This window comes from Talpa europaea (genome assembly GCF_964194135.1).
Source record: "Talpa europaea genome assembly, chromosome: 4".
NCBI lineage: Eukaryota > Metazoa > Chordata > Mammalia > Eulipotyphla > Talpidae > Talpa > Talpa europaea.
The window spans coordinates 125,740,574-125,768,380 of record NC_140070.1 but is presented as its reverse complement, the minus strand read 5'-3'; the positions used below and the strand labels follow the sequence as shown (position 1 = coordinate 125,768,380).

General features: G+C 36.3%; 1 protein-coding gene across 1 annotated transcript in view; it reads right to left on the bottom strand.

The window, feature by feature from the left end:
* SPATA16 (spermatogenesis associated 16) overlaps nucleotides 1-27,807 on the bottom strand; it is a gene marked incomplete at its 3' end in the record, with an annotated part of 230,265 nt that overhangs the window by 78,084 nt on the left and 124,374 nt on the right. Inside the window, exon 4 of the mRNA XM_084232360.1 lies at nucleotides 12,680-12,764. Coding sequence (XP_084088486.1) covers nucleotides 12,680-12,764 — 85 coding nt within the window. The remainder of the gene's footprint in view (nucleotides 1-12,679; nucleotides 12,765-27,807) is intronic.

Below are 27,807 nucleotides of genomic sequence, written 5' to 3'. Positions count from 1 at the left end.
TTCAAATGCTAAAAAAATAGTGACCTCAATTTTTCTGCCAGCTTGTAAATCAATAACCCATAAAAATCTATGGGAAATATAAAAGATAATCATAAAACCCTGTAAATTTTGTTTGGTTCATAACAATTTTTGCTGTTCAGATGCAAAAACAAAGATGGAATCAACATGTTTGCACATTTAAACTGAAAGGCAAAGCTTTTATGTAAACAAAATAACTTCATGGCAACCTACAGAGAGCCACAGGATTCCTAGGAATCAAATAGCTATACCTATATCTGTTCAAGTAAAAGAAGGTCAAAATTGCTTAAATCTCTTAAGCCCGTATCTTTCTCAAATGAGAGAAAATGAAAAGAAACTTAGAGGTTACTTTTTTCTCCCTGAAGAAATGTCAGAAACCTAAATTGTCTTTTTCAGAGGGAGAAAAAGAAAGGGAAAAACTCACTCTATTAAAATGGCATGGGCTTCCTCCATCACCTAGTGATATTTCAAAATCAAACCAAAACCATTGAAACATAATAAAACCATTAAAATATAATAGTAAATATAAATATTAAAATATTAGTCTATGTCTATATTCTGAATCCATAGCCATCTCTCTCATTTTCTCTCTCTCCACACACAATATATATATATATAACATATATATTACATATATGTATTAATTACTTTTATTACTTATATGTTATACATGTATATATCACACACATATATGTATGCATATACATTAAAAGAAATATGTAGATAGATAGTTTTGAAGAAGAGTAAAAAGTAATTATTTTTAAGGAATGGCTAAGGATTAATATCTTACCTGAAATAGCCACTATTTTCTAACAAACGTGAATTATCAATTTACTGGTAGAGGGTTGATGCACAAGTGAAAATATGCCCCAGTAGGGCATATTTTGAGACACTACTCAAACTATATGATCTTGGATGCCTGGTAATGTTTTAGAAAGAGACAAAGTCCTTTCTTTCTCAGTGAGAGTTAGGTCTTCCAAAGCACACACCTTTGAAGTGGTGGTATTCTGATTGAAACTCACACCAAGGTGAAGTAATTGCATATTCAGCTATTTCTGAAAGAAGACTTTGGATCGTGTACATGTGGGGCTGAGGGGGGTGAGATAGTATGGGGAGAAAGAAGAGTTGGGACACAAAGCAAGCACACCTACTGACAGTCTAGCCAAATCAATGTCATCAAAATATATGATGCTTAAATAGTACCAAATTATAGATATGAATTTAACATGCATATGGTTCAGGTTCCTTTCTCATCCTCCTTTATACCCCCCCCCCTTTTCCTTCCATCTCTTTTTCCTTCTTAATGCTTGGGACACTTACAGCACATCAACAGGAGAATGCCACAAAACTATACAAACAAAAATAATGTCACGGTGACTATCTCCTTCATGGGAACACTCAACCTTGGATCAAACACATGCCTCAATTATATCTTTCATATAAAAGTGAACCTCTCCTCCTGGCACACTACCTCAAATAGCATCAAAGCAAAATGAAACACAGGCAGCATTTAACAACACTGGTAACCATGGAAACATATCATTAAAGAATATATAAACAGGAATGAATAATTAGATGAGAAATTCATTTCTACATTTATCTTTTTTTCCCCAGACCCAGGAAAGAAAGCTCTCTTTTACCTCTCATCTCAATTTGGACACTTCCTCTTTAGCCTGTCTGCTAATTGAAAAAGATGAGAATCCGTACAATGAGAACTTTAATATTGCCTACTGTAATAGACAATTCTCTTTGTTTAAGAATTGATTAAAAAATATTGCAATGTCCATTGTTGTCTAGATGTAACATTGAATGCAGAAAAGATGCTGAAGCAGACAAGGAGTTTGCTTTGGGGATGGAAGGTGGGCAGGAAACCTAACTTACATCGTGATGAGACAGGAAGAGCTGCTGTTAACCTTTAATAATTGGACTTTCAGTGGTGAAGTTAATGTACTATGTGCAGATGTTGATTTATAATGATACAGATCTGAAACTTATGGAATAATGTAATGTTACTTCAATAAAATTTATTTAAAAAATGGAAACCATGGAAACATATCATTAAAGAATATATAAACAGGAATGAATAATTAGATGCGAATTGGCACAGGAATGAATAATTAGCTGAGATGGGCACAGGTTGCCCAACCTGTGGAAGGTCCTCTTCATAGTGGGCAGGTTCAGGGGAGAACCAGAGTCTTATGGATTGTATCGATTGCACTGTCAAGAAGTATCACCTGTGCAGGTCACCTGACACTCTACCTTGGCACCTGCGTGAGCCCTCCATAAACTCTATGTCAGGTTAAGTTGGTCATTAGCTTAAAAATAAGAAATAGTCTTAGATATCATATAGCTCAAGGTTGTGTATATGAATCATCTAGTAGTGTGACAGTAGACAAAAACAGTTTTCAACTCTTCACTTCACTCTGGGAATCTAATACTCTAAATGTTTTCCCAAGTGACTCTGCTGTTGCTGGTCACTAGAAGAGAGTCTGAGAGCTATTGACCTAGGTCAACTTCCTCATCACTCAACAATAGAAACTGAAGCAGTTGTGGCAGATTGAATTGCTAGTCTCACATTCTCTTCTTTCTGTTGCAGTGTTATATCTGCACCTTTGTCATGGCTTTTCAGGGGGCAAAAGAATCTCCTTGTCCTTGTTCTTAACCTCCTGGCTTGCTTTGGCTAATAGGACGTTAACAAGCATGGTATAAGCAGAGGCTTGACGTGTGCTTGCATGGTTTTGTTTTCTAAGAATTCTGCATTTTTCCATAGGAATAGATATCAAATCAAAAGAGGATGAAAAACATGTAGCTTACGTGTTGACCTCTCTGCTGCTTGGAGTTAAGCCAAGCTGAGCCCAGCCCTGACCAGCTTAGATCATTCACATCTAAGTCAGTCTGCTTATTGTTACAAGGCCCCGAATGTTAGAGTGATTTGTTAAACAACATTATTGTAGCAGTAACCAATTGATATAGAAATGAAATGACTTATCCAAAATTGAATAATAGCATTGGAACTAGAAGTTGCATCTTGTGAATCAAAGGTCTGATTGCTTTCTGCTCTTCCATGTTGCCTGTTTTCTTTTGCTTTCTTGACTTTACAGAGTTAAGTCAAAATATCCATTACCTCTATATGGTCTTTTGTTCAGCTTACAGCCCCTATATTCCAGAACATTCCATCATCTTTCCTCATCAGAGCTTACCTTCCCCTCCATTTTTTTTTCTTTAGGATTCTGCTTTCATGTTTCCAAAGGCACTAAGAAATCTCAAGTAAATGAATTCCCATAACTGTGTTCAGGGGTCACCAAAGTGTGTTAAACACTTCCAGATAAAATTCCTTTTGCCTAAAACATGGGCCTGACAAAACACTCAATGCCAACTGATGGGAATTTAAGCATGTTATATGGCAATTGATAAGGGAAATATTTTTAGGTGAGTGGTTTTGGTCTTTTAAAAATTATATCTATTTTAAATACTTGAAGGGTTGGGATGCTTTCAGGCACTCCTTGCCAAATTGTTTTATAAACTTTCTGCCTGAAAGGGCCAAGTAAATAAATAGACCATAAATAGAGACCATTAAATAAATGCACATGTGGTATTGCTATTTTGTTCCTTTATGTGGAAACATTTTCACATGGAAGCAAATCTTAAGAGAGAACACATTTTTCTTCTCCAGAAAATGTAGGTGTTTTGTTAAAGATAATAAAAATAAGTCAAATTCCTTAACCTTATTTTTGCTGTAATTTTAAATAGAAGATTTTGTTTTTCTTCTGAGGTCAAGATAGTATAAACTTTTACTATGAAAATCAGTACTATTGGCATGATATTACAATATCAAGAAGAAAAACAAACAACAGGAGAGAAAAAGTTCTTCATTATTAGTATAAGGTATCAACTTGTGTCAGTGTTAAGTTATTTTCCATTATTCTCTGGTCAGAAGAGAAAAATCCATTAGTTTGCTGCTGCCTTGATCATCACATTTGAAAGAAGCTAATAGCTAAAAACTTTTAGGACTTGTGAGGAGGCACCAGTGAGCATAGAAATCAATGAAACAAAAGACTCCTGCAATTCTGAAACTTTTTCGAAATATGATGATGAATCCCAAACTTAACTAAAGCATAAAAATTGTCGACAATTGCGAATTTAAAACACGCACACACACACACACACAGACACACAGATATTTATGTAATTCATATAAGCACTGTCTTTTAAAAATGCACACAAAACAAAAATATTCTCAGATTTATTTCAAAAATATTTTCAAATTTATTGGTTTCAGCTTCATGCTAAACCAATATTCAACACACACACACACACACACAATTGCTTTTTTGCAATGAACTTTTATGGTATTGCATAAGAAAGACAGATGAACAAAAAGGGGTCTTATTTAAGTAGCAGCTGTTTTTCTTAGTACATATTTGTACTAGAATATATGTTCCTTGAAGACAGGTAGATTTTTATTTTGTTCACTGCCGTGTTTCTAACACCCACATAGTACAGTGTCTAATACGTTGTCACTAAGAGCTTGATAAATATTTATTGAATGGGAATGAATGATAAACACAATTCAAGACTAATTTAAGAGGAGTCTTAACATACTGAATTGGAAACATTTCAAGCTTGAATGACTATAGTGCAGTTTAGGGAGGCATCTCTGTGACACTAACATTCTGGGTGTTATTTTTTTGCTTTAAGTGCTAGAAACAGTAAGAATCTCCTCTAGGCTCAAGATTAAAGAGCAAAAGACTGTTGCAATAGTGAGATTCATGTAAGGAGGGACAAGTGTAATAGTAACTAACCTATGGTCTGTGAACCCTGAAAATCATGGAAGGACTTTAGAGACCCACAAACCTATATACCATATTTCTCCAACATGTGTCTGGGAAAATGTTTTGTTTCTTAGTGCAATCAGCTCATAGTTTTGTACTTTGAGTATAGAGTAATTACACCAGCGAAACACTTTGGTGAGCTCTCTCTTTGGAAACCATTGAGGCCATTGATATCTTTAAGATGGTGAACATTTCAATGCCAAGTACAACTTGAATTGGATGGGAAGCCTTGGTATTCTCTGCACAGATGGGAGACCTGTGAGATTGGCAAGGCCTCAGCCTTTCCTGATTTGCTGATGAAAGATGCTCCGCATGTCAGGCTTTCTACATGGGCTGTGTTGGTGTCAATAGACCTTCCAACATCCCCAAAGAGGTTTCCTACTGCTGTGAAGTCCTCAGCCTCCTGAGAGCCAACATCTTGTATCAATGCCTTTTCAGGAGACTTTTGTCAAGATACAAGAGCATACCAGAGAAGAGTTTAGAAGTGATTTGGTTTGGTTAATTCTTCACATATTTTAAGAGAAAAGAAATCCCTTCTTTATAACAGTTTGATAGGGAGAAGCTTCAGGATTAGCTTTATAATGGCCTGTACCTTAGTCACATATATGAGGCAATTGTTGTACTGAAATGCTGAATTTACTGTTAGAAATGCTGCTGAAAGATTTTAAGTCTTTTTTTTTTTCCTTTTTGCTATTCTATATGAGGTGACTGGTGACTGGAGTCAAATACCAATATGACTTTTCCAGTAATCAGGGTAAGTCTGACAGAGTCTTGACTTTCAAGGAACAAAAATCTATAGACACTCAGCAAATGGTTTATCTCTTATGAAGGTCACTTTTTGTCCAGATGCTTTTAAAATCGAAGCAAATTGCTGACACAGATAGCCTTGATGATATAGACTTAACAAAGATAATTCCATTGACTTGAGGACGAAGAAAATGATGGAATACAAATTTTGGGATTTCTTGGTAGTTGCCTACCCACATGAGATATTGTGAGCTACAGGAGCTCTGACTCCAACTGCTATCAGGGACTTTGTGAATCAGGGTTTTACCTCTTCTTGCCATAAAAGTGAAGCATTGACATTGACGCAATGTCAAATATAATATTTCAACTTATCATTTCAGAAAAACTGCTCTACTTGCTCACAAGAGTCAGAAAGCCTCAAATCTCTGTAAGTGCTGCTTTGACATTCTCAACATGCAGGAGATCAATTTTCAGTGCAATAATCTAAATAGTAAGCACATATTTTTTCTGTGTGTGTCTATGAGTTTTGTTTTTAGGTGGATACCTACAAATTTAATCAGATTCTCAAAGGGGTATGTGACTCAAAAACAAAAAAAGACATGTAAAAGAACAGTGAAGGTGGGGAATGAACTAACGAGGCAACTTGTCCCTGTTTAGTGGGGTTCCTGTTCATTCATTTTGTGGGACTTCTGCAACAAGATTAGCAGTTGCTCTTTTCTCATACCACATGGCTGGGCAGTACAAAACAGCTGGTTCTATTCCTCGTATTGCAGGAGATAATGCCACACACAACGCAACCCATGTAGCTGAGAGCATTGCTGAAAGTGAAGGCAGGAAACAGAAAAGGAAGAAGAGGCAGGTTTGTTGTTTTTTCTCATGCTCTTAATTCTAGCCTTGGGGCAGTGGGCTTTGGAGGTGCACTCGAGTTTTCTATAAAGTTCTTGGAATAAAATTACTTAGGTGCAATATATACATACATAAAAGTTGCTGCTTCAAAAAAAAAAAACAACTTCTTAGTCTGATTAGAGACTTTCTATTTTGCAAATTAGCTCAGAATTGTGATGAGGTCTCTAGGTACTTGAGGAGGGTGGCTGATCACGGAAGACTAGGTAGCAGGTTGCAGAGGCTGACATGAAGGTACAGTCGTGATAGGTTTTTTCCAACCCTCTGTACCTTTGAGGAGGTGATTCTATTATAGAATAATGTGCAAACACGTTTATTCAGAGTGATACATCCCAGTGTGAGCTGTCATACAGTGCAGAGCTTTATGCCATTTTTTTTTCTTGCTGGGTTGATGATATGAAAAATATTCCTAATGCAATTGCAAGTTGTTCTTGAGCTCACCAAAGCAAAGGTCTGATCTTTTGTAGCTAAGTGTTTTAAGTCAACAATCTATGGGAGTAGGTGTGGACTTGTTCTTAAATTTTCACATTCTGAAATTTTTCTATTTCCTCTTTGAGGCCTCTAAAAAGAATAACTGAACAGAATGATAGGGATTTTATGTGGTTGAAAGGAAGATATACAGTAATTTCTTCATTTACAAAGGTAGCAAAAATAGCCTGTCTATTCAACCATAATGGATGTCTACAAATGTACCTGCAGATATAATTTCTGGTCTGTGGTGTTTAAAGGCACTCTTGAATTCAGCAGTGTAATTCTCATGGTGGTTTGAGTAATGCACTATCTCTTTCTTTAAAGATGGCACTGACTGGGAAGTCTATGGTAAAGCCCCAGCACCCCTTCAGATTTAGCACTGAACAAAGTTTGGGAGCTAGAATTATGCATTTCTAATAACGTTCTTTCTTTTTTTCTTAAAATTTGTGATATAATTTTTGGAAATGCCTAAAAATTAGGAGATTTTAGTATTAAAATTGCCTTTAAGAATAGACCTCAACTACTTTATGCTGGTCATCTCCTTTTCTAGCTGAAGCTCCTCTGGAGACTAACTTGCCTTAGGTTAGATAAACTTTGGTGTTAGAACTTTGAATCAGACCTGACTTCCAGGCAAGGATTCTTTTCCAATATACTAACTTGCTTCAAGTTACAGGAGAAAAAGATAATGCAAAGTGAAATATGTTTTTCTTATCTTTTATTAATGCAGAATGGTAAAATAATAGATTTTGTTCCATTTCTTTTTATATAGCAAACATGCATATATTGACACAAGTGGAGATTGTTTTCAGAGTATGAGATAAATAAAATAGGGACATTAGTACTCTTTGAAAGCTATTGGAAACAAAAAATATTGCTTACAAAATTTTCAAGTTCTTATCCTGTCTTAGGTTATACCTACATTGGATCTATTTTTTCTAGTTCAATGTAGGAAACACAATAGGTACTCAATAATTGCTTAATGAATGAGTAAATTAAATCAAACATTCATTTGGGAGCTGGTATATGTCAGACCTGCTAGAAATTATCCAATACTTAATATGCAACTCTTTCCCACTTTTCCCCAGAAACTCTGAATTTTTTTAAATAAAAGTCTTCATTTACTCTATCATATATTATTTGCTTATTTTTTTATATCTAGCTATTCCTCATAACTATTTACTTTCATGCCTATAAATAACTGCTACTGTTTTTGCATGCTCCAGATTCCCATAGAAAAGTATTAAAATCATCAGCAACTTTTTTTGAGATTAAAATTTTGTCTCTGTGCATCTGAGGACTTGTGATATTATGCCTCTGAATCACAAACAGTGATATAAACCAGTGTTACATTAATAAAATAAAGCAAAATGAAATTTTGTCTACCTGAAGTCAACCTTTTTTGGTTTTATTTATTTTTAATTAATTAATATACATATATATTTTAAAGATTTATTTATTTATGCAAGAGCTGGGGTTCAGGCCAGAGGCTCAGGAGGTGAGAGTATTCACCAGAAACATAGCAGGGAGCAAAACAGGCAGACAGACCAAAGCACTGCTGAAGGGAGCAGTGGGGGAGATAGGAGAGGTCTGCCATGCCATGTGGGTATCTCCCTGGTCGGCTGGGAATCGAACCAGTGCTGCAGAGGCTGCGGACAGCTTCACAGCGCTGCGCTGAACCTGCTGCACCACCAGGGAGGCCCAATTAATATATATTTTACAGCATTGTTCATTTTTAAACAATGTTTGCATTTTTTTTCCTTCAGGTGTAGTCCCCATAGAATTTCCTCCACCAATTAGCCCGTGCACCATCACCACAGTCCTCTGTGCTCTTCCCTCCCTCTTTTGGATCTCTCTTCCTCCTCCTCCCCTGCAGGATGTCTTTGGGTTACAATTGTGTGATTGTTTTTGTTTTGTTTTGTATTGTTATTATTTTTTTCCCCTGATGTCTTACTTGTTTCCCCTATATTCCTCCTGTAAGTGAAACCATCGATGTTTTTCTTTTTCCTTCTGACTTATTTCACTGAGCATAGTTCCTTCTAGCTCCACCTGTGCTGCTGCAAATGGCATGAGTTAATCTTTTTTGATTGCTGAATAGTATTTCATTGGATATATATACCACATCTTCTTGATCCATTATCTATTTTTGGCCATTTGGGTTGTTTCCAGGTTTTACCTGTTATAAATATTGCTGCAATAAACATAGGGGTACAGTTGTTCTTCTGAATCAATGTTTTTGTGTCCTTTGGGTAGAGTGGAATTGCTGGGTCATATGGTAGGTCCATTTGTAGTAGACTGAGGAAACTCCAGACAGCTTTCCATAGTGGTTGGGCCAGTTTGCACTCCCATCTGCAATGTAGGAGAGTTCTTTTTTCACCACATCATTGCCAACAATAGTTGTTGCTAGTATTTTTGATATGTGCCATTATTGTGCCAGGTGTAAGGTGGTATCTCATTGTGGTTTTTGATTTGCATTTCCCTGATTATAAGGATGTTGAACGTTTTTTCATATGCCTATTGGTCATTTGCATTTCCTCTTTGGAGAAGTATCTTTTAAGTTCTTCTGCCCATTTGTTAACTGGGATTGTTTCTTTTGTTTTTGTTGAATTGTGTGAATTCTTTATATATCTTTGTGATCAGTCCCTTATCAGTTGAATGGAGTGCAAAGATTTTTCCTATTCAGTGGGGTGTCTTTTTGTTTTGGTTAATGTCTCTTTAGCTGTACAGAAGCTTTTTAGTTTGATGTAATCCTAGGTGTTCATCTTTTGCTTCACTTGCTTTGCTTTGCATTATGAGGCTTTAAAGATGTTACTGAGATGTATGTCTTGTACTGTTTTACCTATATTTTCTTCTATATATTTTATGGTTTCAGGTTTTATGTCCAGATCTTTTATCCATTTTGAGTTTTTTGTGCGTGGTGTGAGGTAGTGGTCTAGAGTCATTCTTTTGCTTAGGTTGGTCCAATTTTACCAGCACCACCTATTGAACAAACTGTCCTTGTTCCATTGCATATTCTTTGCTCCTTTGTCAAAGATAGTTGTCCATATGTGTGGCTTTACTTCTGGGCTTTCTATTTGGTTCCCTTGGTCTGTGTGTCTGTTTTTGTTCCAGTATTAATTATTATGGCTTTGTAGTATGGTTTGAAGCTTGGAAGTATGATACCTCAATTTTCCTTTGTTTTCATCAGTAGGGCTTTGGTTATTTGTGTTTTTTTTTGTGGTTCCATATGAATTTCATCAGTATTTGTGATATTTCTTTGAAGAATGCCATTGAGATTTTTATTGGAATAGTGTTGAATCTGTAAATTGCTTTTGGTAGGATGGCCATTTTAATACCGTTAATTTTTCCAATCCATGAGCAGGGGATGTCTTTCCATTTCTTTGTGTCTTCTTCTATTTCTTTTAACAGTGTTTTATAATTTTCTTTGTATAGATCTTTCACCTTCTTTGGTAGGTTTATTCCCAAGCATTTGATTTTTTTTTGTTTCAGTTATAACAGAGATGGTTTTCTTGATTTCTTCTCCTTCAGACTGATTGTGTGTAGGAAGGCTACTGATTTTTGTGTGCTGATTTTGTATCCTGCTTCTTTACTAAACTGGTTGATTATTTTGATTGTCTTTCTGTGGAGTTTTCAGGGTTCTCTATGTATATTGTTATTATTTGCCTGCAAATAGTGATAGTTTTACTTCTTTTTTCCCTATTTGGATTCCTTGTATGTCTTTCTCTTGTTTTATTGCTATGGCTAGGACTTCTAGTATTATATTAAAGAGCAGGGTAAGAGTGGACATCCTTGTCTTGTTCCTGATCTTAAAGTAAAGACCTGAAGTCAACTTTTTTTTTAATAATCTCAGGACTCCAGTATAGTAGAGTAATTTAAAACTTTATCTTACATAGTATGTATATTGGACTCCAAATGTTTAGATGGAACTCCATAAATGATTGAGAATTTTATATGGTGAACTTAATACTTTACTGTCTGATGAAGATGACATATGATATAGAGACAGAAAACTAGGGGGATGGCATAATAGTGAAAATGTGGGAAAAATCAGAAAGCCGCAAAAGACTTGATAATTTCTTATTTTCACATTACTGTTTTAGCAGATCTTATTCTAGTTGTAGAAAAGGTTCATATTCACTTAAATCAATTCAAGGAAAAAAACCCTACAAGTCTGGAGAGGAGGAGATATGGTGGAGAAAGATAGCTTTTATAGTAAATTTTTTCTTTTTACTGTATTTTTTTTAATTGAGGTAACATTATTTTACAGCACTGTATATGATTTAGAAGTATAGGTGTACACCTATTCAGATGTATGTTACCACACCATGTGCACCACAAAGCCACGCATGGTACTCGACTAAAAAATTTCATTTGGCTATTTTAGTAAATTTTCATTTTTATTCTATGATTATTATTTAATATTTTATTTTATTTTATAATTCTTACATCATTTTTCATTTTTGCACAGTGTATGCATTTTCATCTTGGTTATATTCCCCGTACAATTCCCACCCCCCTTGTTTTGATATAACATTGGTTTAAAACAATGTGTATGATTTAAATGTAAGTTCACACCTCTTCAAATGCATGTATCCACTCCACATCTACTACCACCCACAATCCTCCACCAAAAATTTCAGTATGAACTGTCTGATTTGCTAGTTTATTCAACTGTTACTTTTAGCAGATTAGCACCAGAGGTATCTTTAAAAAATGAATTTGTTGCCTGCTTTTTATACTATGTCACAAGGTCTTTGAAAAGTTAAGGATGCAATTTTGTCTTTTGAAATTTTTTTAAACACAAAGAGATCCTAATCTGTTTTTCAGTATGTGCTGACATCACTTCCATGTATCTATAAAATTATTCTGCTTAATCAAACTTCCACAGATTGTTCATTGTTAATTTAAAATAATCACATATTTCAGTTCAACCCCTGTCCCCCAATTTAATTTGGAAATCTGTTAACATTTGATGGAATTCCTAAGCAAGTAAAAATCCAGTTTAAATGAGGAACATAGTTTAACAGCAAATTGAAGATGGCTGAGTTCTTCACTTTGCATGTATTTCAGCATAAATTCATTGACAATTTGTGAGAGTAGGATAGGATAGAACAGATTTGTAATGTCATGAGGAAATTGAACTAGTAAATTCTAAATTCTCCTTAGAATTCTAAGAAATTGTGACTCTCTTCTTGACATCTAATTAACCTTTGGTACGACTTTTTGCTACCATTTTGAAAAGTAAATCAGAAAGATCTACAGTTTTGCATTGGCTAAGTGTTCCAAATATTAAATGTTACAGTGTGTATAAATGATCTTTGCATATTCCTTTATTATATAACTGATATCACTTCTAACATCCACTTTTATAGATAGGTCATAGATCAATAAGAATCTATGAGAATACAATGTTCATATTTTTAAGGGTTATATCATTAGAGCAGCATGCCTAGCAAAATGGTTTCTGGGATGTCTAAAATTTATACTGGGTTGTAAAACTAAAGAATGGTCCAAGGGTTAATAACCTTAAATTTTTCCCTTAAAATTAGAAAATCTACTTCATTATAAATACATTACTACTCTGTACTGTCCTTCTGATTGATATGCCAAGAGCTACCTTTTTCAGCAGTCTTTTAAGCACCAATCCTTCATTTTGATTCAAAAACTCAGAGGGGCTTCCCATCCCCAGTTGGGACATCATTTTTTTTTACCTGCCAATACAGTTTGATGAGCTTGCTTATAACCTGTTCGGTTCCTCCACACAGCCAGAACATGTAGTCAGCAATCATGGCACTCCTAAGAACAAGGACAGATTTTTAAAACACAAATTTATAGTACAGAAGAAAAACCATCTCAGGGAATATATTATATATATATATATATATATATATATATACATACACACACACACACAAACACACACACACGTGTGCGCGTGCACTGAGGAGGAAGATGGAATATATAAAAGTTTGACTAGATTAATATTAAGGAAAGTATTAAGAACATTTTAAAAATGCAGAAAGGAGGTTTTTTTGGGGGGGAATGGGAAGTAGGTAAACTAAAAATATAAGGGAAGCAACAGGCTATTGGTCTTCTAAATTGTTTTCTGTTTGTACAGTATAAAAATATTTAAAGACTATGAGAGAATACTTTGTTTTGGTTGCCTCTTGATAAGCTTCACAGCAGTTGTAGAATAACATATTTTATGAACTCTTAAACACCTTCAATATAGCATTACATATACAGCTATTATACTGGTATTTAAGTATATCTAATACTTTACCTGAGTTAAATATTATTCACCTCTGATTAAATTAGCCTCCTTAAAATTGAAAAGAAAAATTTCTAATTTAACAAACACTCCCCTCCCTCAAACTTTGCATTTAATTGAATTGGCTTCAGCAGCTAGTGTGTAAAACCATTGCATTAGTCTTATTAAGCTGAGGGGATATTAAAAACTGTTGTGCAATGGATATTAATTCATTGCTTAGCACCCTTTGGAAAAACAGTTTACTTTTATGACTGTTTCTCTGCTAGGCCTCTCTATTTCTTTTCCCCAGAGATTCCAAATCCAATTAAATGTGACTAGAAGTAATCCCAAATTGTCACGTTAGCCAATTAAACGTATAATAATCCTGTGTACCTAATCACTAGCACCAAAAGTTTATTTATTTAAGTAGAGCTATCACTGTGTACCCCTGAATGTTTTTCTTATCTTTGCCTGCAGATACGTGTTGTTTCTTGACATCATTGTAAATTGAATTAGAAATTTTCCTTCCCTAAATATAGGTTGTCTCAGCCACTGCAGCTGTACACATACTACGTACTCTGTTGAAAGAATTAAAATGTTTAGATTCTTTCTCGGGATAGACAAAAATTAGGACTTTAAAAATTAACAATGGAAAAAAATACCACCAGCTCAGTATTTTTCTTTTCACACATGTGTTCCTGAAAAGAAGCTGCCTGCTGACATTGCAAAAGAAATAACTAATATTTTAAGAATTCAAAAACCTAGTTTAATGATAAGATAAAGTGATCTGGGAAGCCTGGATGTTGTGTGAAAATGTATGGGGTAGAAAACAAATGATAAAAACCAAAGGCTAGAGGGAGAAAAAGTGAATTTCAAACATTTTGTTTTGATAGAAACAGTTGGAAGTTTTTTCCTGTCATGAAAACTTAAAAAGGCAGTCCACCTGATGCATAGGTGCCTGTTACCTGATATAAATCCATTTAATAAAGTCTGACATTAAGAGATCAAGGACAAACCCCAAAATCTCACTCTTAAGGACAGCACACACGATTTATAGAAGTTGGGTACTTTTAGGTGATGATTTTGCACTCCGATTCATTTGGATATGTAAAATATGGCCTCACAAACATTGTCAATGAGACCACCAACCATTAATTAAAGCAGGGGTGGACAAATTTTTCCTAGAAAGAGTAAGATAATGCGTATTTTTTGACTTTGTGGGTCATATGGTATCATACTGCCTCCACGTTGCTTTGTAGAAACAGCTGTACTCAATAAATAAACAAATGGGTGGGACTGAGATCTGTAAGACTATATTTATGAAAAAAAAAAGTGCTGGGCTGGACTGGGCTTGGTCTGCCTTACTGTAAGATAAGCTGATTTTTAGGTTAAGCAACAGGTGACAGCAATGCTATACTTGCCAGTCACAGCCAAGTTTCTACAATTCTGGCCACAGTCTTGAACTATTTAAATTTACTTCTCTCTCTTTAGGGACAATGTAACACCTTGTACTAAAATTACTGAGTAGCCTTCAGGGAAGAAACTTTACAACTTTAAAACATGCAAAAAATGTAAAATACAATCCTGGATCATGGACATAGTGGCCAACTTAAGTTAAAGCCCAATTGTTTTTTATCATGTTAGAAATTTTCAGCTGTGGTTTAGAACAATGTGAGAGAAAAGGAGGTAGATTATCACAGTGACTGCCTAGGGCATGCCTGTATTTTTGGTATATTTGGTGATGTGGTTTGGAATTTACCATTATAAAATTAGAAGTGCTAACATTTTATTAATATTTTCCAAAAGTTTTTTTCTGTAATGAAGTATTATCAAATAGCTACATTCTTAAGTAGGTCTTTATTGGGGGCAGAAGTTATTTTTTTTAAAAATACATCACCAATTTTATATTGAAACAAGTGAAGAATTAAGATTAATTGAAATTTGTTACCCTCAGCAAAGCACAAATATAATAGAAAATACATAGCAATATTAAATAACAAAATATGGTTTCATAAAGCTACTTGTTTGCTGAGATATTTTTTGTAAGTATAATGTGTTTCTTTAGTTATCTGGCTTAGATCTGTGTTCATGTTAGAGACACAATTCAGATGATAGTTGCTCTAACCCTATTTTCCTCCCAGCAGAAATGACAGTTGTGCTTTTACCACCCACCTTCCTTATCAGGTTCCCGTATAGTTATGCCCGACAGGTCAGTCTTTATGACTCAATAGAAACTTCAATGGAAGAACATGAAAGAACATGGAAATAACATTAAGGCAAGCAATATTTGTTAGGCAGGAAATGGGTTTTTCATCAAGCTGAGTTGGTACCTTGCAGGACCTTGGCTCTGGGAGACTGATCTCATGAATTGAAGGTAACAGTAGTAATTCATCAGCCACCCTACTTCCCTTCAGGTATCTCTGTTTACCTTTAGACCAATATCCTAGATGTTTACTAGTCAGTGTGATTCAGTGTTGCTCCTAAATGTAGATGTCTTTGTTTCATTGTTATTTTTCTATTCAACTTACTTTCATTGTTTACTCCCTGGATTCTACTGAATGTTGTAGCTAGAAACTGAAAGATCACATCTAAGCCCTTTTAATTGACAGTTGTTGGTTTAGTATCTTTCAATTCTGAGCCTTTACTAACTACTAAATACCACCATAAGCACTTTCTATAGTGGATGTTAACATACCCCAACCATAGTTTTTCACTAGTTCTTCTCATCTTATCATACCTTCCCATGCAAACTGCTCCTTCTCCCTCTCTCCTCTAACCCCTCTCTCCTATACACACACACACACACACACACACACACACACACACACGCACCCCTCACTGTTAATTTCCCATTTTGTTTTGGAGCTTTGCTGCCAGTACATAGAAGTATGGCCCTTTCTTCCACCTTAAAACAAAACAAAATACCATAAAGCCCCTTATTTCCTTTTCATTCTGGGTATCATCTTACTACTGTGGGCACCCCCTACATCTAATTTCTTTCATTTTGTTCTCTCTTGAACACATTCTAGCAAAGCTTTAATTCCTATGGCTTCCTGAAACTGCTTTTGTCAGTGTTACCAATGGTCTCCAAATTGCTTAATAAAATGGTTCAATGCTCAGACCTGGTTTTCCGTGCATGCTCAAGTGCAGGGGATGCAAGTGCTTGTTCTCTCCTCCAGGATGTGCTTGCCCACATGGCTCCCACAAATCTGTGCTTTCTGGTTTTCCTCCTGCCTTACTCTTTGTCCTTTCCAGGTTCCTTTAACTGTCATTTTCTTATCTCCCTGGATTCTTAACTGTGGCATGCCCAGGGCACAATGCTTTAGGCCCCTTCTCTTTCTATTCTCAACCCTTTGGTGATCTCACCAGTTTCATGGTTGTAAATACCACGCATGGGTCGACAACTCTTATATTTATATCCTGAATTTAAACCTTTTCTTGGATCTCTAGATTCTTATAGAAACAGCTTTCTCAACATCTCTACTTAGATACCTCACAGGTATTTCAAATTTAAGACTGTCAAAGGCAACATCTGCTATACCTCACTTCCCCACCTCCAACCTTCAGTAGCTTTCTCTATTCATCCACATTCCCAGACAAAAATCTTGGAGTCATCATTATTCCTCTTTCTCTCACATGCCCTATCCAAGATACAATTCTGGTCAGGTTTTCTTTAACATATATCCGAATCTTGTCACTTCTCACCGTCCAGCATTAGCATCTGGTCCATCATCTCTTACTTTGATTATTGCAACAGCCTCCCAACTGGACTTACTGCTTCTTCACCTCTCTATTCTTAACACAGCAGCCAGAACAATCACCAAAATTAGCATACCAAAGCAGGTCACTCCTTTGCTTAAAACTGTTAAGGTTTCCTGTCTCAGAGTAAAAACCAGTCTTTAAAATGGCATTTGAGCCATATGCCATCTGGTCACATGTTACTTCACTGATTTCGTTTCCTACTTACTCTGTTCCAGACAAACTGTCTACCCTGCTGTTTCTCAAAAAGAACAAGTACATTATAGCCTCTGGGATTTTGTACTTTACAGTCCCTGTCCTGGAATGTTCTTTCCCTTAATACTCTCTTGTTCACCTTTTCTAGATCTTTAATAGCGGTATTTTCTCTGTGAGAACTACTATGCCCACACTCCAGTACTATCCACACCAAAGCCTAAAATATTCACTCCCTGACTCATTTGCTGGTCTATCTCCACTGCCCTGGGAGCGTGCCTGGTGTGGTAGTCACACAATAAATGTCTGGTGACTTAATCACAACATCATCTTTTTTATTTATTTAAACTTAAAATAAATTATTGTACAAAGAACCCAAGGCCCACAGAGTCATATAGCTTATTAGAATTCTGACATAAGCAGTCTAGCTGTAGATTTATGTCCCTGACCATATTTAAGAGAGTTGTTTTGTAGTGGAGGTGGTGTGGGAAAGGAGGGATATAGTGGCTTTATCCAAGTCATTTGTCTAAGGTAGAATCAAATGCAACATTAACACATGTGACACTTCATATATGCTAATAGATAGTGATATATTTGTAAATCATAATTTTTTTTAAAGATTTATTTATTTATTTATACAAGCACTGGGTACAGTCAGAAGTGCGGGAGGGTGAGAGAATTCACCAGAGCCAGAGCGGGGAACAGAACAGGCAGGATGATGAAGAAATACACTGCTGAGGGGAGCAGCGGTGCAGGAGAGGTCTGTGCCCCATGTGGGACCCTCACTGGTGGCCGGGGATCGAACTGGCGCTGCAGAGGCTTCGGGCAGCTTCGCAGCCCAGCGCTCAACTGCTGCGCCACCAGGCGAGTGTAAATCATAAATTTTTTAATAAATAATAATTTAACAAAAATTATTTTATATATTAAAAAGGAAAGTTACCAGGAATCACATTGGCCTAATGTATTTTATCTAAAATCATTTTAACATGCTGTCTTCTGTCTTGTTGTCAGTAATTTTTATTTCTCTGTGAGTAATCAAAACACTGTTCTTTTGATACTATATTTGAATTCATTTTGCGAAATTGTTTCTGAAGTCACATTTAATTTACCTAATACATCTGCCAAATGTCTAAGGTCAGAATCTGCTTTTAAGTATATATACATATATATATGAACATATGTATGTAAATGAAAGAATTTTTATGTCCTGAACTCAACTTATTGTGACTCAAATCCCATTTCTATATTAAGGCAAATATACAATAAAAGAATTCACATGTTATTATGATTAAGACAGGTACTGGTTTTGTTTTCCAGATTAATACTATAAAAGGATATTGATGAATAAGAATATTCAAGCCAGGTAATTTTACACATGGGATATTTCTAAAAACACCGTGCAGTTCTAAGGATATGAGGACATACTATTAACATTTCTCAAGGCGTAAGTTCAGATTAGAAATTCATAACATTTCTACTCAGCATGGCCACACGGTGGTGTAAAACAATAAGGTATGAGTAAACAAAAGAAAACTGCAGCACACAATCAGCTGTGGTCTCTTCGGGTAGACTGGCTAGGACCTTGAAAAGTCATTCTGTTCATCACCTTGCCTTTAGGCAGGATCACACTTAAACCTTTCAAATGAGACTGATGAGAATCTATTCTGTTTTAAAGACCTCCACGGAAGGACATTGCTCTGCTTTCCTCACTGATTCCAGAGTTTCACAGCCATAAATAGCAGCTTCTGCAGTTTTAGTCTGCTGGCTTCAGCTCTCTCCAGTGTTAATGCAACTCAACGAGACCTTATCCTCTGAATAGCAGTTCTACATATGCACAGTAATTTATTAATCTTCTCTTCCCTAGGTTAATTAATTAACCCCAGTTGCTTTAATCTTTCTCCTTGTATCCCCTTCCTATTCCTGACATTAGTCAGTTTCATGGTTACCTTTTCAACTTAATTTCCTCCATTCCTTTTCTTCTCCAACCAGAAATTGACTCACTTGAGAGTCTAAGGATAATTTTATGGTCTTTGTATGCAATTATTTCATTTCTAGCACTGGTGTAGGTACTTCTTAGAAGGTGTCTGTTGGTTAGTTCCAACAAACATGATTTTTTTTCTATTATCAATATGCTTAAGAGGTTTGTTTCTTTCCTTTTCTACTTAAAAAAGCACAGGGACATGCATATACATGTTATTAATTTTAGATTAATTAATATTGATGTCTCTAGAAATATATGAATATGCCTTTTGAATATAAAAAAACACACTAATAGTAAAGAGATTTCATTTTGATTTGGAGGAGAGTCAAGACAGCAAATTCATTCAAGTGATTACCATCCCCTTGCTCCCCAACCCCCCCAAAGAAAAAGCAATTTTTTTTTTGCAGGCTAACTTGTTTTTCACACATTAAAGAACCACAATAATCTTTTTAAAAATGTAAATGTAAATTATCTTATATAAAATCAAGCTCTCACATTTTGAGTAGGCCATTATGGATGGCCCACCACACTAATGATTGGCTAAGTCTTTGTTTCCCTCTTCAACACATTTTCTACCACCCTCCAATCAAGTACGACTTACTCAGTTTCTTGAAGCAAATGCAAAGTTTCCCACCTTAGGGGTATTGTGTATGTGTCTGCTTTTGCCTGGATCTTATTCCTTCAATTTTTCATTTGGCTGCTCCTTCTCAAGATTTTGGCCTCTAAGCTTTAGCTTAAATATTATGACCTCTTCAGTGAGGGTTTCTCTGACTGTTCTTTCCAAATAAGTTCTGCCCTGCCATCCCTCAGCCAGAACCTTATTTTTTTCCTGCATATTTTGTAATTACTTGTTAGTTTAATATCCTCTTTCCCTATGTCTTTGTTGTCCAATGTGGTAGCCAGAAGCTATATGTAGTTATTTAAATCAATTAAAATTAAAAAAATTAGTTTCTCAGAGACACTAGGCACATTTCAGGTGCTCCATATTCACTTGTGGTTTGTACTTCTGTATTGAAATATACAGAATACCTCCATCAACATTGAAGTTCTACTGGCAATACTTCTTTATACTGTAAACCACAGAAGCCTGCCATTATAATGCTGTGTGTAATATCTAGTAAATAATAGGTGCTTATGATTGTGAATTTTATGTGTCAAATTCACTATGTCCTGATATTTGACTAAGCATTATTCTGGGTGTGTCTCTGAGGTATTTTTGGATGAGATTAACATTTGAATCCATTGACTGAGTAAAGCAGATTGCTCACACCAGTGTAGATATGCTCATCCAATTTACAGAAGACTTGAATAGAATAAAAAGGTTGAGTAAGGGAGAGTTTGCTTTCTGTATCAGACTGTCTTTGAGCTGAGACATCAGTACACTTCTGCCTTGAGATTCAGACTTGGGTTGGAATTTATACCATTGGCTCTCCTGATTCTTAGGCTCTGGGACTTATGCTATCACCTTTTTGGGTCTCCAGCTTGCCAACTACAGATGCTAGGACTTCTCAAATTCCATAATAGTGTAGGCCAATTCCATATGTGTACAAATTTATATTTCAAATGTATATATAATTTCACATAAAACTAATATTTATATTACTATATACAACTGACATTAATATATATTATGATATTCTGTTGGTTCTGTTTCTCTGGAGAACCCTTACTCATAGAGCTACTCAATAATTCACATTTGTTTTTGTTTCTCTTTTGTCCTGGTTGTTCTCATCCTCCAAGCCACTAACCCTAATCATTTGATGTTCATCAGAAGGCTCAGACTTTACAGAATTCAGAGTTCATGCATTTCAGTGGTCAATGGACGCTGAATAAATTATAATTTCATCTCTGGACTTTGCAATAAGTCTGCCCTTGTGCCTTTTTTGCCAAATTCTAATAGCTGGAAGTTGTCCCTGAGACCAAGTCTCTACCTTTTTCTGAGCAAATTTAGTTTTTGTGTTCCCGCCTTGATTGCTATTGTTGATTTTGATTATTTACTGGGGCTTTAGCAATACTTATTCCTGCAAGATTGTCTAATAATGGGGCCTCCCCGGTGGCGCAGCAGTTGAGCGCTGGGTTGCGAAGCTGCCTGCAGCCTCTGCAGCTCCATTTCGATCCCCGGCTGCTCCGCGGCCACCGGAGGAGGGTCCCACATGGCGCGCAGACCTCTCCTGCCGCCCGCTGCTCCCCTCAGCAGTGTACTTCGGTCCTTCTGCCTGCTCTGCTCTCCGCTCTGGCTCTGGTGAATTCTCCCACCCTCCCGTGCTTCTGACTGTACCCAGTGCATGTATAAACAAAACAAACAAATAAATAAAAGCATGCCTCTATTAAAAAAAAATTAAAAAAAAAAAGATTGTCTAATAATGGATAAGTGCCTACTAGTTTGGAATTTCAAATATTGACTGTCTCTAGATTCTCAATTGATAACAAAAAATAATAATAATAATGGTTTTACTATTCCTACGTGTAACAGTAACCAAATTTACTGGGTGCTTATTGTGTACATAGTAAGTGCTTTCACTTCTCATTTATTTTTTTACAAACAAGCTATAGTATGAAGAAACTGGGGTTCCTCAATTAAAAAGGTTAATTTTCTAAAATGTTGGTGGTAGGGTGAATATTCAACAGTTAAGATGTCATCAAATTTTGGTCTCTTAATCATGATTCTGTACTACTTCTATGTTGTCATTTTTTTCCCATGCATCTTTTATAAGACTATTATCTTGTTGGACTTCTCTGACACTAATTTCTTACATAACTGTTGGCCATTGGTACAATCTATAAAAACTTTATTTCTGTGGTTGATTAAACAAGTCAGTAATTACTGTTGCCTAGTGAGGCGTGGTCTTGGTATGAAGGTTTAATTTTATTTTTGATCATTATTATTTTCTGTGTGAAGCCCCAAAATGATCAACATTATCAGAAAACACTTATTATGTTTGTCATAGCAACAGGTATAAGGACATGATGTTGCACTGTATGAGTTGACAATTTGATTATTGATATGACAGTCATATTTAAAAAGAGTAATGAAAATATAAGGCAGTTTTATAGTCATAAAGAACAATGCTAGTCATAAGTAAAAATTGTTAACTAAGAAGTATAGAGCATAAGTGCTATAGAATTTTAAGGGAGGAAATAATTACTTTGGCTTAATGAACTAATTTAGTGCTGAGGCCTGAAGAATGATGAGCATTATTTTTAAGTGGTGATGAAGAAAATAGATTTTTTAAAAAAGATTTATGCATACAAGAGCTGGGGTACAGGCCAGAGGTGTGCGGGGTGAGAGGACTCACCAGAGACAGAGTGGGGAGCAGAACAGGCAGATTGATCAATGTACACTGCTGAGGGGAGCAGCAGGCGAGTCAGAAGAGGTCTGCTGGGCCATGTGGGTTGCTCCCTGGCTGGCTAGGGATCCAACTCGTGCTGTAGAGGCTGTGGACAGCTTCATAGGTTGCATCTTAACCCCTTATGCCATGAGGAAGGCCCCGAGCAAGTTTTTTTTTTTTTTTTAATAGAGATATTGTTATGGCAGAAATTCCTGACAGGAAATAGCTTTTTTTGACCAGACATATTATATGTAAGGATACTGAAAGTGAAAAGTATTAGCATGGGATTGAATGAGAGGCAGAGGGTTGGAGTAAAGGAGAAAGAGAATAGCCCAGAAATTGTGTTGGGGATAGAGTCTGTAGGTTTTGGATTCCAGCAGGGTTTGGACTTTGTTCTATAAATACAGGAACAGTTGCAGGATTTTTGACCAGGAGAGTAACAGGGGAACTTCCAGGTTTAAAATCTCAGCCATTGCTGACCTGGATTCCATGATGGGAAAGACCAGGGCCTCTCGAGCTTGTTTGTAACAGAGACAGGCAGACTCTTGGCATAATGAGAGAATTCTGAGGGTGTACCCATTTTATTTAAGGCATGTGTTCCTATGTAATGACCATTGATATCTTGACCCTATTTGCTTTTTCCAAAATGAAGACAATGGACTGGGGAACCAGGGTCCTGACAGGGCCACATGGATAAGGAAAGGAGCTGAGCACATGTTTTTGTTAGACTCCTCTTTGCATATTGCATGAGTTCATTCTCTTCACAAAGACAGAATTCTGAGATGAACACATTTTTCTATCATTAAGGTTAATGGGGATGCAAACATGCACATAGATGATTATATTATAATGAGTGAAGTAGAATAATTGACATATGCACTAACCCAGCTGAAAGATTAGTGCTCAGGGAGGGACCCTGTGTGAGCCTCAATTGAGAAGTAGTAGTTAGTCAAGCAAAGGAGAATAAAACTGATAAGGGCATTCTAGGCAGAGGCTACAACTTGGACACTGGCCCTGAGAGGTTAGAAGTAGGAGGAAGCGTGAGGAACCTTAAAAGGACCATCTTGCTGGATTTAGAGCATGCAAGGGAGAAGGCATTAAAGAGCTTGGATTTCATCCTGTGGACTTTTAAGTACAGAATGACATGGGTAGTTCTGTGGCTTAGAGAACTCTTCAAAGAAGACTGCAGGTCGGAGGTCATTGGTGGAGTTTGAGAGACAACGATGGAGCCGACAGTGACTGTGGGCACAAAAAATCGAGACATTTGGCAGCATTCCTAAGGATAAAATTAGATGACAAAAGCATGTGAAAGGCATTAAGGTACTTAAATACATAGGAAAATTCTAGTTGCTGTGTTGTCCTAATGTCAGACCTAGGAAGCACTTTCCTATCTTGTGAAAAAGGAAAAACCTAAAACTGAAATTTACTCTTTTTCATAAGAATGAACTGTCTTAGTATCAAAGAAGCATAAATAATGATGGCCGGAAACCAACAGTAAAATGCTTGGGTGGAGATTGACTGTTACCACACAGACTAGCATCCCATTATATAATGTGCCGCCATGACTCTCTGAAGACCATTGTTGGAGCCTGATGAACCTGAGAAGCTTTCTTAGTACTCATTTTTAAAGGTTTCCTCCTGGAGCATTCTTCTGGGGCATCTTGCTAGTGAGTGACCTGCCTCCTACCTGATTATATCTCAGGTCACTAACCCATGGTCAAGAATTGAGCCCTCATCCTTGGAACATTTCTTCACCAGCAGAGGGCACCCTCATCTTTTGGTATGTGTGAAAAATCCAGAGCATGTGTTTCTCTAAACTTGAATAGGACCATAAAGTATTAACCAACTACTTGTGAGGCCAAAGGAAGGGGGAATAACAGGAAAAAACAAGGAATGTCATCTTAGGTCATCCAGAAAAGGGACAAAAGCTATAGAACATTCTGGTTGTACAAAAACAGGCAATACTGAATCTAATTTTGCTTTCAGTAGTTCACACCAGCAGGTTCTGGAGCCAATATAAAATGTAAAGCAGTTGGAAAGAAGAATGCAGAGCAGAAAATAAACCCATTCACAGTAGAGGAACAGCTTACAGTGGAAGTAGCCAGAACTAACTATCTTGTTACTCCCTAGAAATAAGGAAAAAAATATAGCCTTACTTTTTCTGTTCTATCTCCTGAACTCTTCTTGATAACAAAAATTTCAGGATATGTAGAGATTATATAGTCTGATGAAACATCTTGATTATGTAGTATATTGTGCAACGGAACCACAGTGATAATCTCAGCTGCCTATTTCTCAAGAGCCTGAGATCTATAGATAAAGAGGAAGACTTAGGAAAAGAGTGACTAGCTGGCATACTTATGCTTCAATAGAAGATTGTTCTTTGGAGTGTGGAATCAATTTTCCAGTAGATCCAAAGTATATATACACTGTGGTGAGGATTTCAAGGCCTACAGACACCCATTTCAATGACAGTTTACTGAAATATATGTTTAACAGTTATATAATGTTTGCTAATAAAATAAATATGAATAAGAGTAAAATGACATAGTACTTCTGCATTTGCAACTGAGTAGAAGCAGGATTCATATTTAGTGTTTCTCAACAGTAGTCCTTTTGGAAGTTTTTGATAATTACACTTTGTGTTGTGTGGGATGGTCCCACACACTGCTGAAGGTCCAGCATCCCTGGGTGCCCCATTACTTTGACAATCAAGCACCCTCTTTCACTTCCCATGAGATGGAAAGGCACTGAAGATCCACTCAGCTATATTTATGGAGATTCTGAAAGGGAATCAAAGACACTTTAAAGGTTGATGGAATGGAATAAACTGTGTCTTACTTTGTAAAATCTTAGTTGAACTATATTTTCAAGATCATCTTTCTTTTCAGTTTTGAGCATGGTAGATTTTTTTTTAAAGATTTATTTATTTATTTATACAAGCACTGGGTACAGTCAGAAGCGTGGGCGGGTGAGAGGATTCACCAGAGCCAGAAAGGGAACAGAACAGGCAGACTGACAAAATACATTGCTGAGGGGAGCAGCGGGCGTGGCAGGAGAGGTCTGCGTGCCATTTGGGACCCTCGCCGGTGGTTGGAGATTGAACCAGCACTGCAGAGGCTGTGGGCAGCTTCTCAGCCCAGCTCTCAACTGCTGCGCCACTGGGGAGGCACATGGTAGATTTTTTTTTACTCCCTGATGGAGCAAAAATTTTAAGTTGGAAGCAAACTGCCCAAAGTTAGAAGAGTATGTATGTCTCAGAAAAGTTTCCCTGAGATTTAATAGCCTAAGTACCAAAATAGTAAGGGGAAGGAAAGGGTGCAAGCATTGTCAGCATGGTCTTAGGTGAAGGCTAAACCCAGGCCACGGTATCACACCGCTTATTCTTTAGGACATGCTTGACCTTGGACAGTCATTTAATTCAAGTCTTTATCATTCAGTGTTCTGTCTCCAGCATGGAGATGCTTTTAATAATATCTACATTTTGGAGGGGTTCTGTGCATATATGTGTTTATGTTTATGCCAGTAATATTGCACAGGAAACAATTTGAAATCTATGCAATGATCTATCTATTCTAGGTGGATGCCATTACTATTATAATTGTTAATCTGAGAGTGATTATGATGATGGTAAAGGTAAGAGATTGAGTCAGTTCCTTCCAACTTAGGCAAGCTTGGTTCCCGCGCTGAAAGGATAGGAGAGGTGGGAACATTCAGATTGCGTTGGATGTAGAGCTGGGAGACAGATGCCTTATGCCTGGGGATAGCTTTACATTAATATGGCTAAAATGGCTTCACAGTACACTTGTGACCCAGGGAGAATGGATCTTTCATACAACTCTATAGATAGAATTCTCGATATAATCCAAATAGAACTACCACCACATCATAACACCCCTCCTAATAAGAAAATCTTTTTGTGAAAGTGCCATGAAAAATACAATAATGAGTGTTCTTCAAGAGCTAACAGCTTAGTGGTGGTGGCCTGGCTCATACTTCCAAGATAGCAGAGGGCTAGGAAAATGACTGTGAACATTTGCTCATAGCTAATATACATTTCGTGGTGGCGATTAGGCAGCATTTCAATGTGTTCATATTTGATTTCTGTACTTGTTTAGACCCTTTTCAAAAGTCCATGTCTATTTGGGCATCTCTTTTCTTTCTTTCAATGAAGTTTGCTAAACTCTGGTCACGAGAGACCCCCCCCCACCTTTGCCTGACCTCAGGTCATTATTGTAGGTTCCAACAAAATGTTTCCCTCAAGGATTTGAATTGCTGGAAAATGACATATTAGTCACTTCTTCAGTTGAAGTATTAAATAGCATTGCACACTGATGTTTTCACTGAAGGTGAAGGCATTGTTATTCATTAATAACTGACTAAATTATTTTCATCAGATTCATAGGGATGCAATGCAGCATAGGGACTGAGAATTCAACACAGTTAAATTCCAACTGTGCTATTTTGCTATCTGTATGACTTTGGATAAATTACTTAACTTCTCTGTGCCTCAGTTCCTTCATATTACCATGCAGATTTACTAGCTGCAACCCCAGATGATTGTCAGGAGGATCAACTGCTTCAATATATGTAGGCACACAGAACAGTTTGGGAAGCAGTCAATTGTGTTAATTTGCAAATTATTATTCTGTCCAGGCATTATTAGTAATATTTAGAAAAATGAAATACACATTGTTTCATTGAGAAACTTGTACCTAAAAAGACTTACTTAGGCTGTCTCAAAAGTGTATTACTTTTTCCATTGTTGTTAAGGTTTTCCGTGCACTTAAAAACTTACAGATGCTTGTGATAATATAGTAGTAGAGTTTTGTGAGCCTACAATGAGAATGCCATTCCATTATTGCAGATATCGTTAGCAATTATAAATATACTTGAGTATTATTATACTTAAGTAATCCTGTCTTCCATCTTGTCAGAACACTTAGCTTATAAGTCTCTTAGAACCCTTTAACTTTCCCTTAAAGGTTAGTTATTGGTATTCTTTAAAGTCATCTTCAGTAAAGTATAATTTTGTGGAGGGCAGGGATCACATCTCATTCACTATTGTGAATTCTCCAGAGTCTGTATGACTTTGGATAAATTATATAGCACCTGCTATATAATTCGCAAATAAATGAATTAAAGCATCCATAAGGACAGAGATTTTTAAAGTTTTGCCTATCGCTGTATTCCCAAACATCTAGAACAGTGACTGACACATAGGTGGTCAATAAATATTTGCTGATGATTTTGTTAAATGAAGTGAGGCACAGATGTACTGCTGAAGTTAAAATGAGATTCTATATATTAAATTTCCACTGAATCACA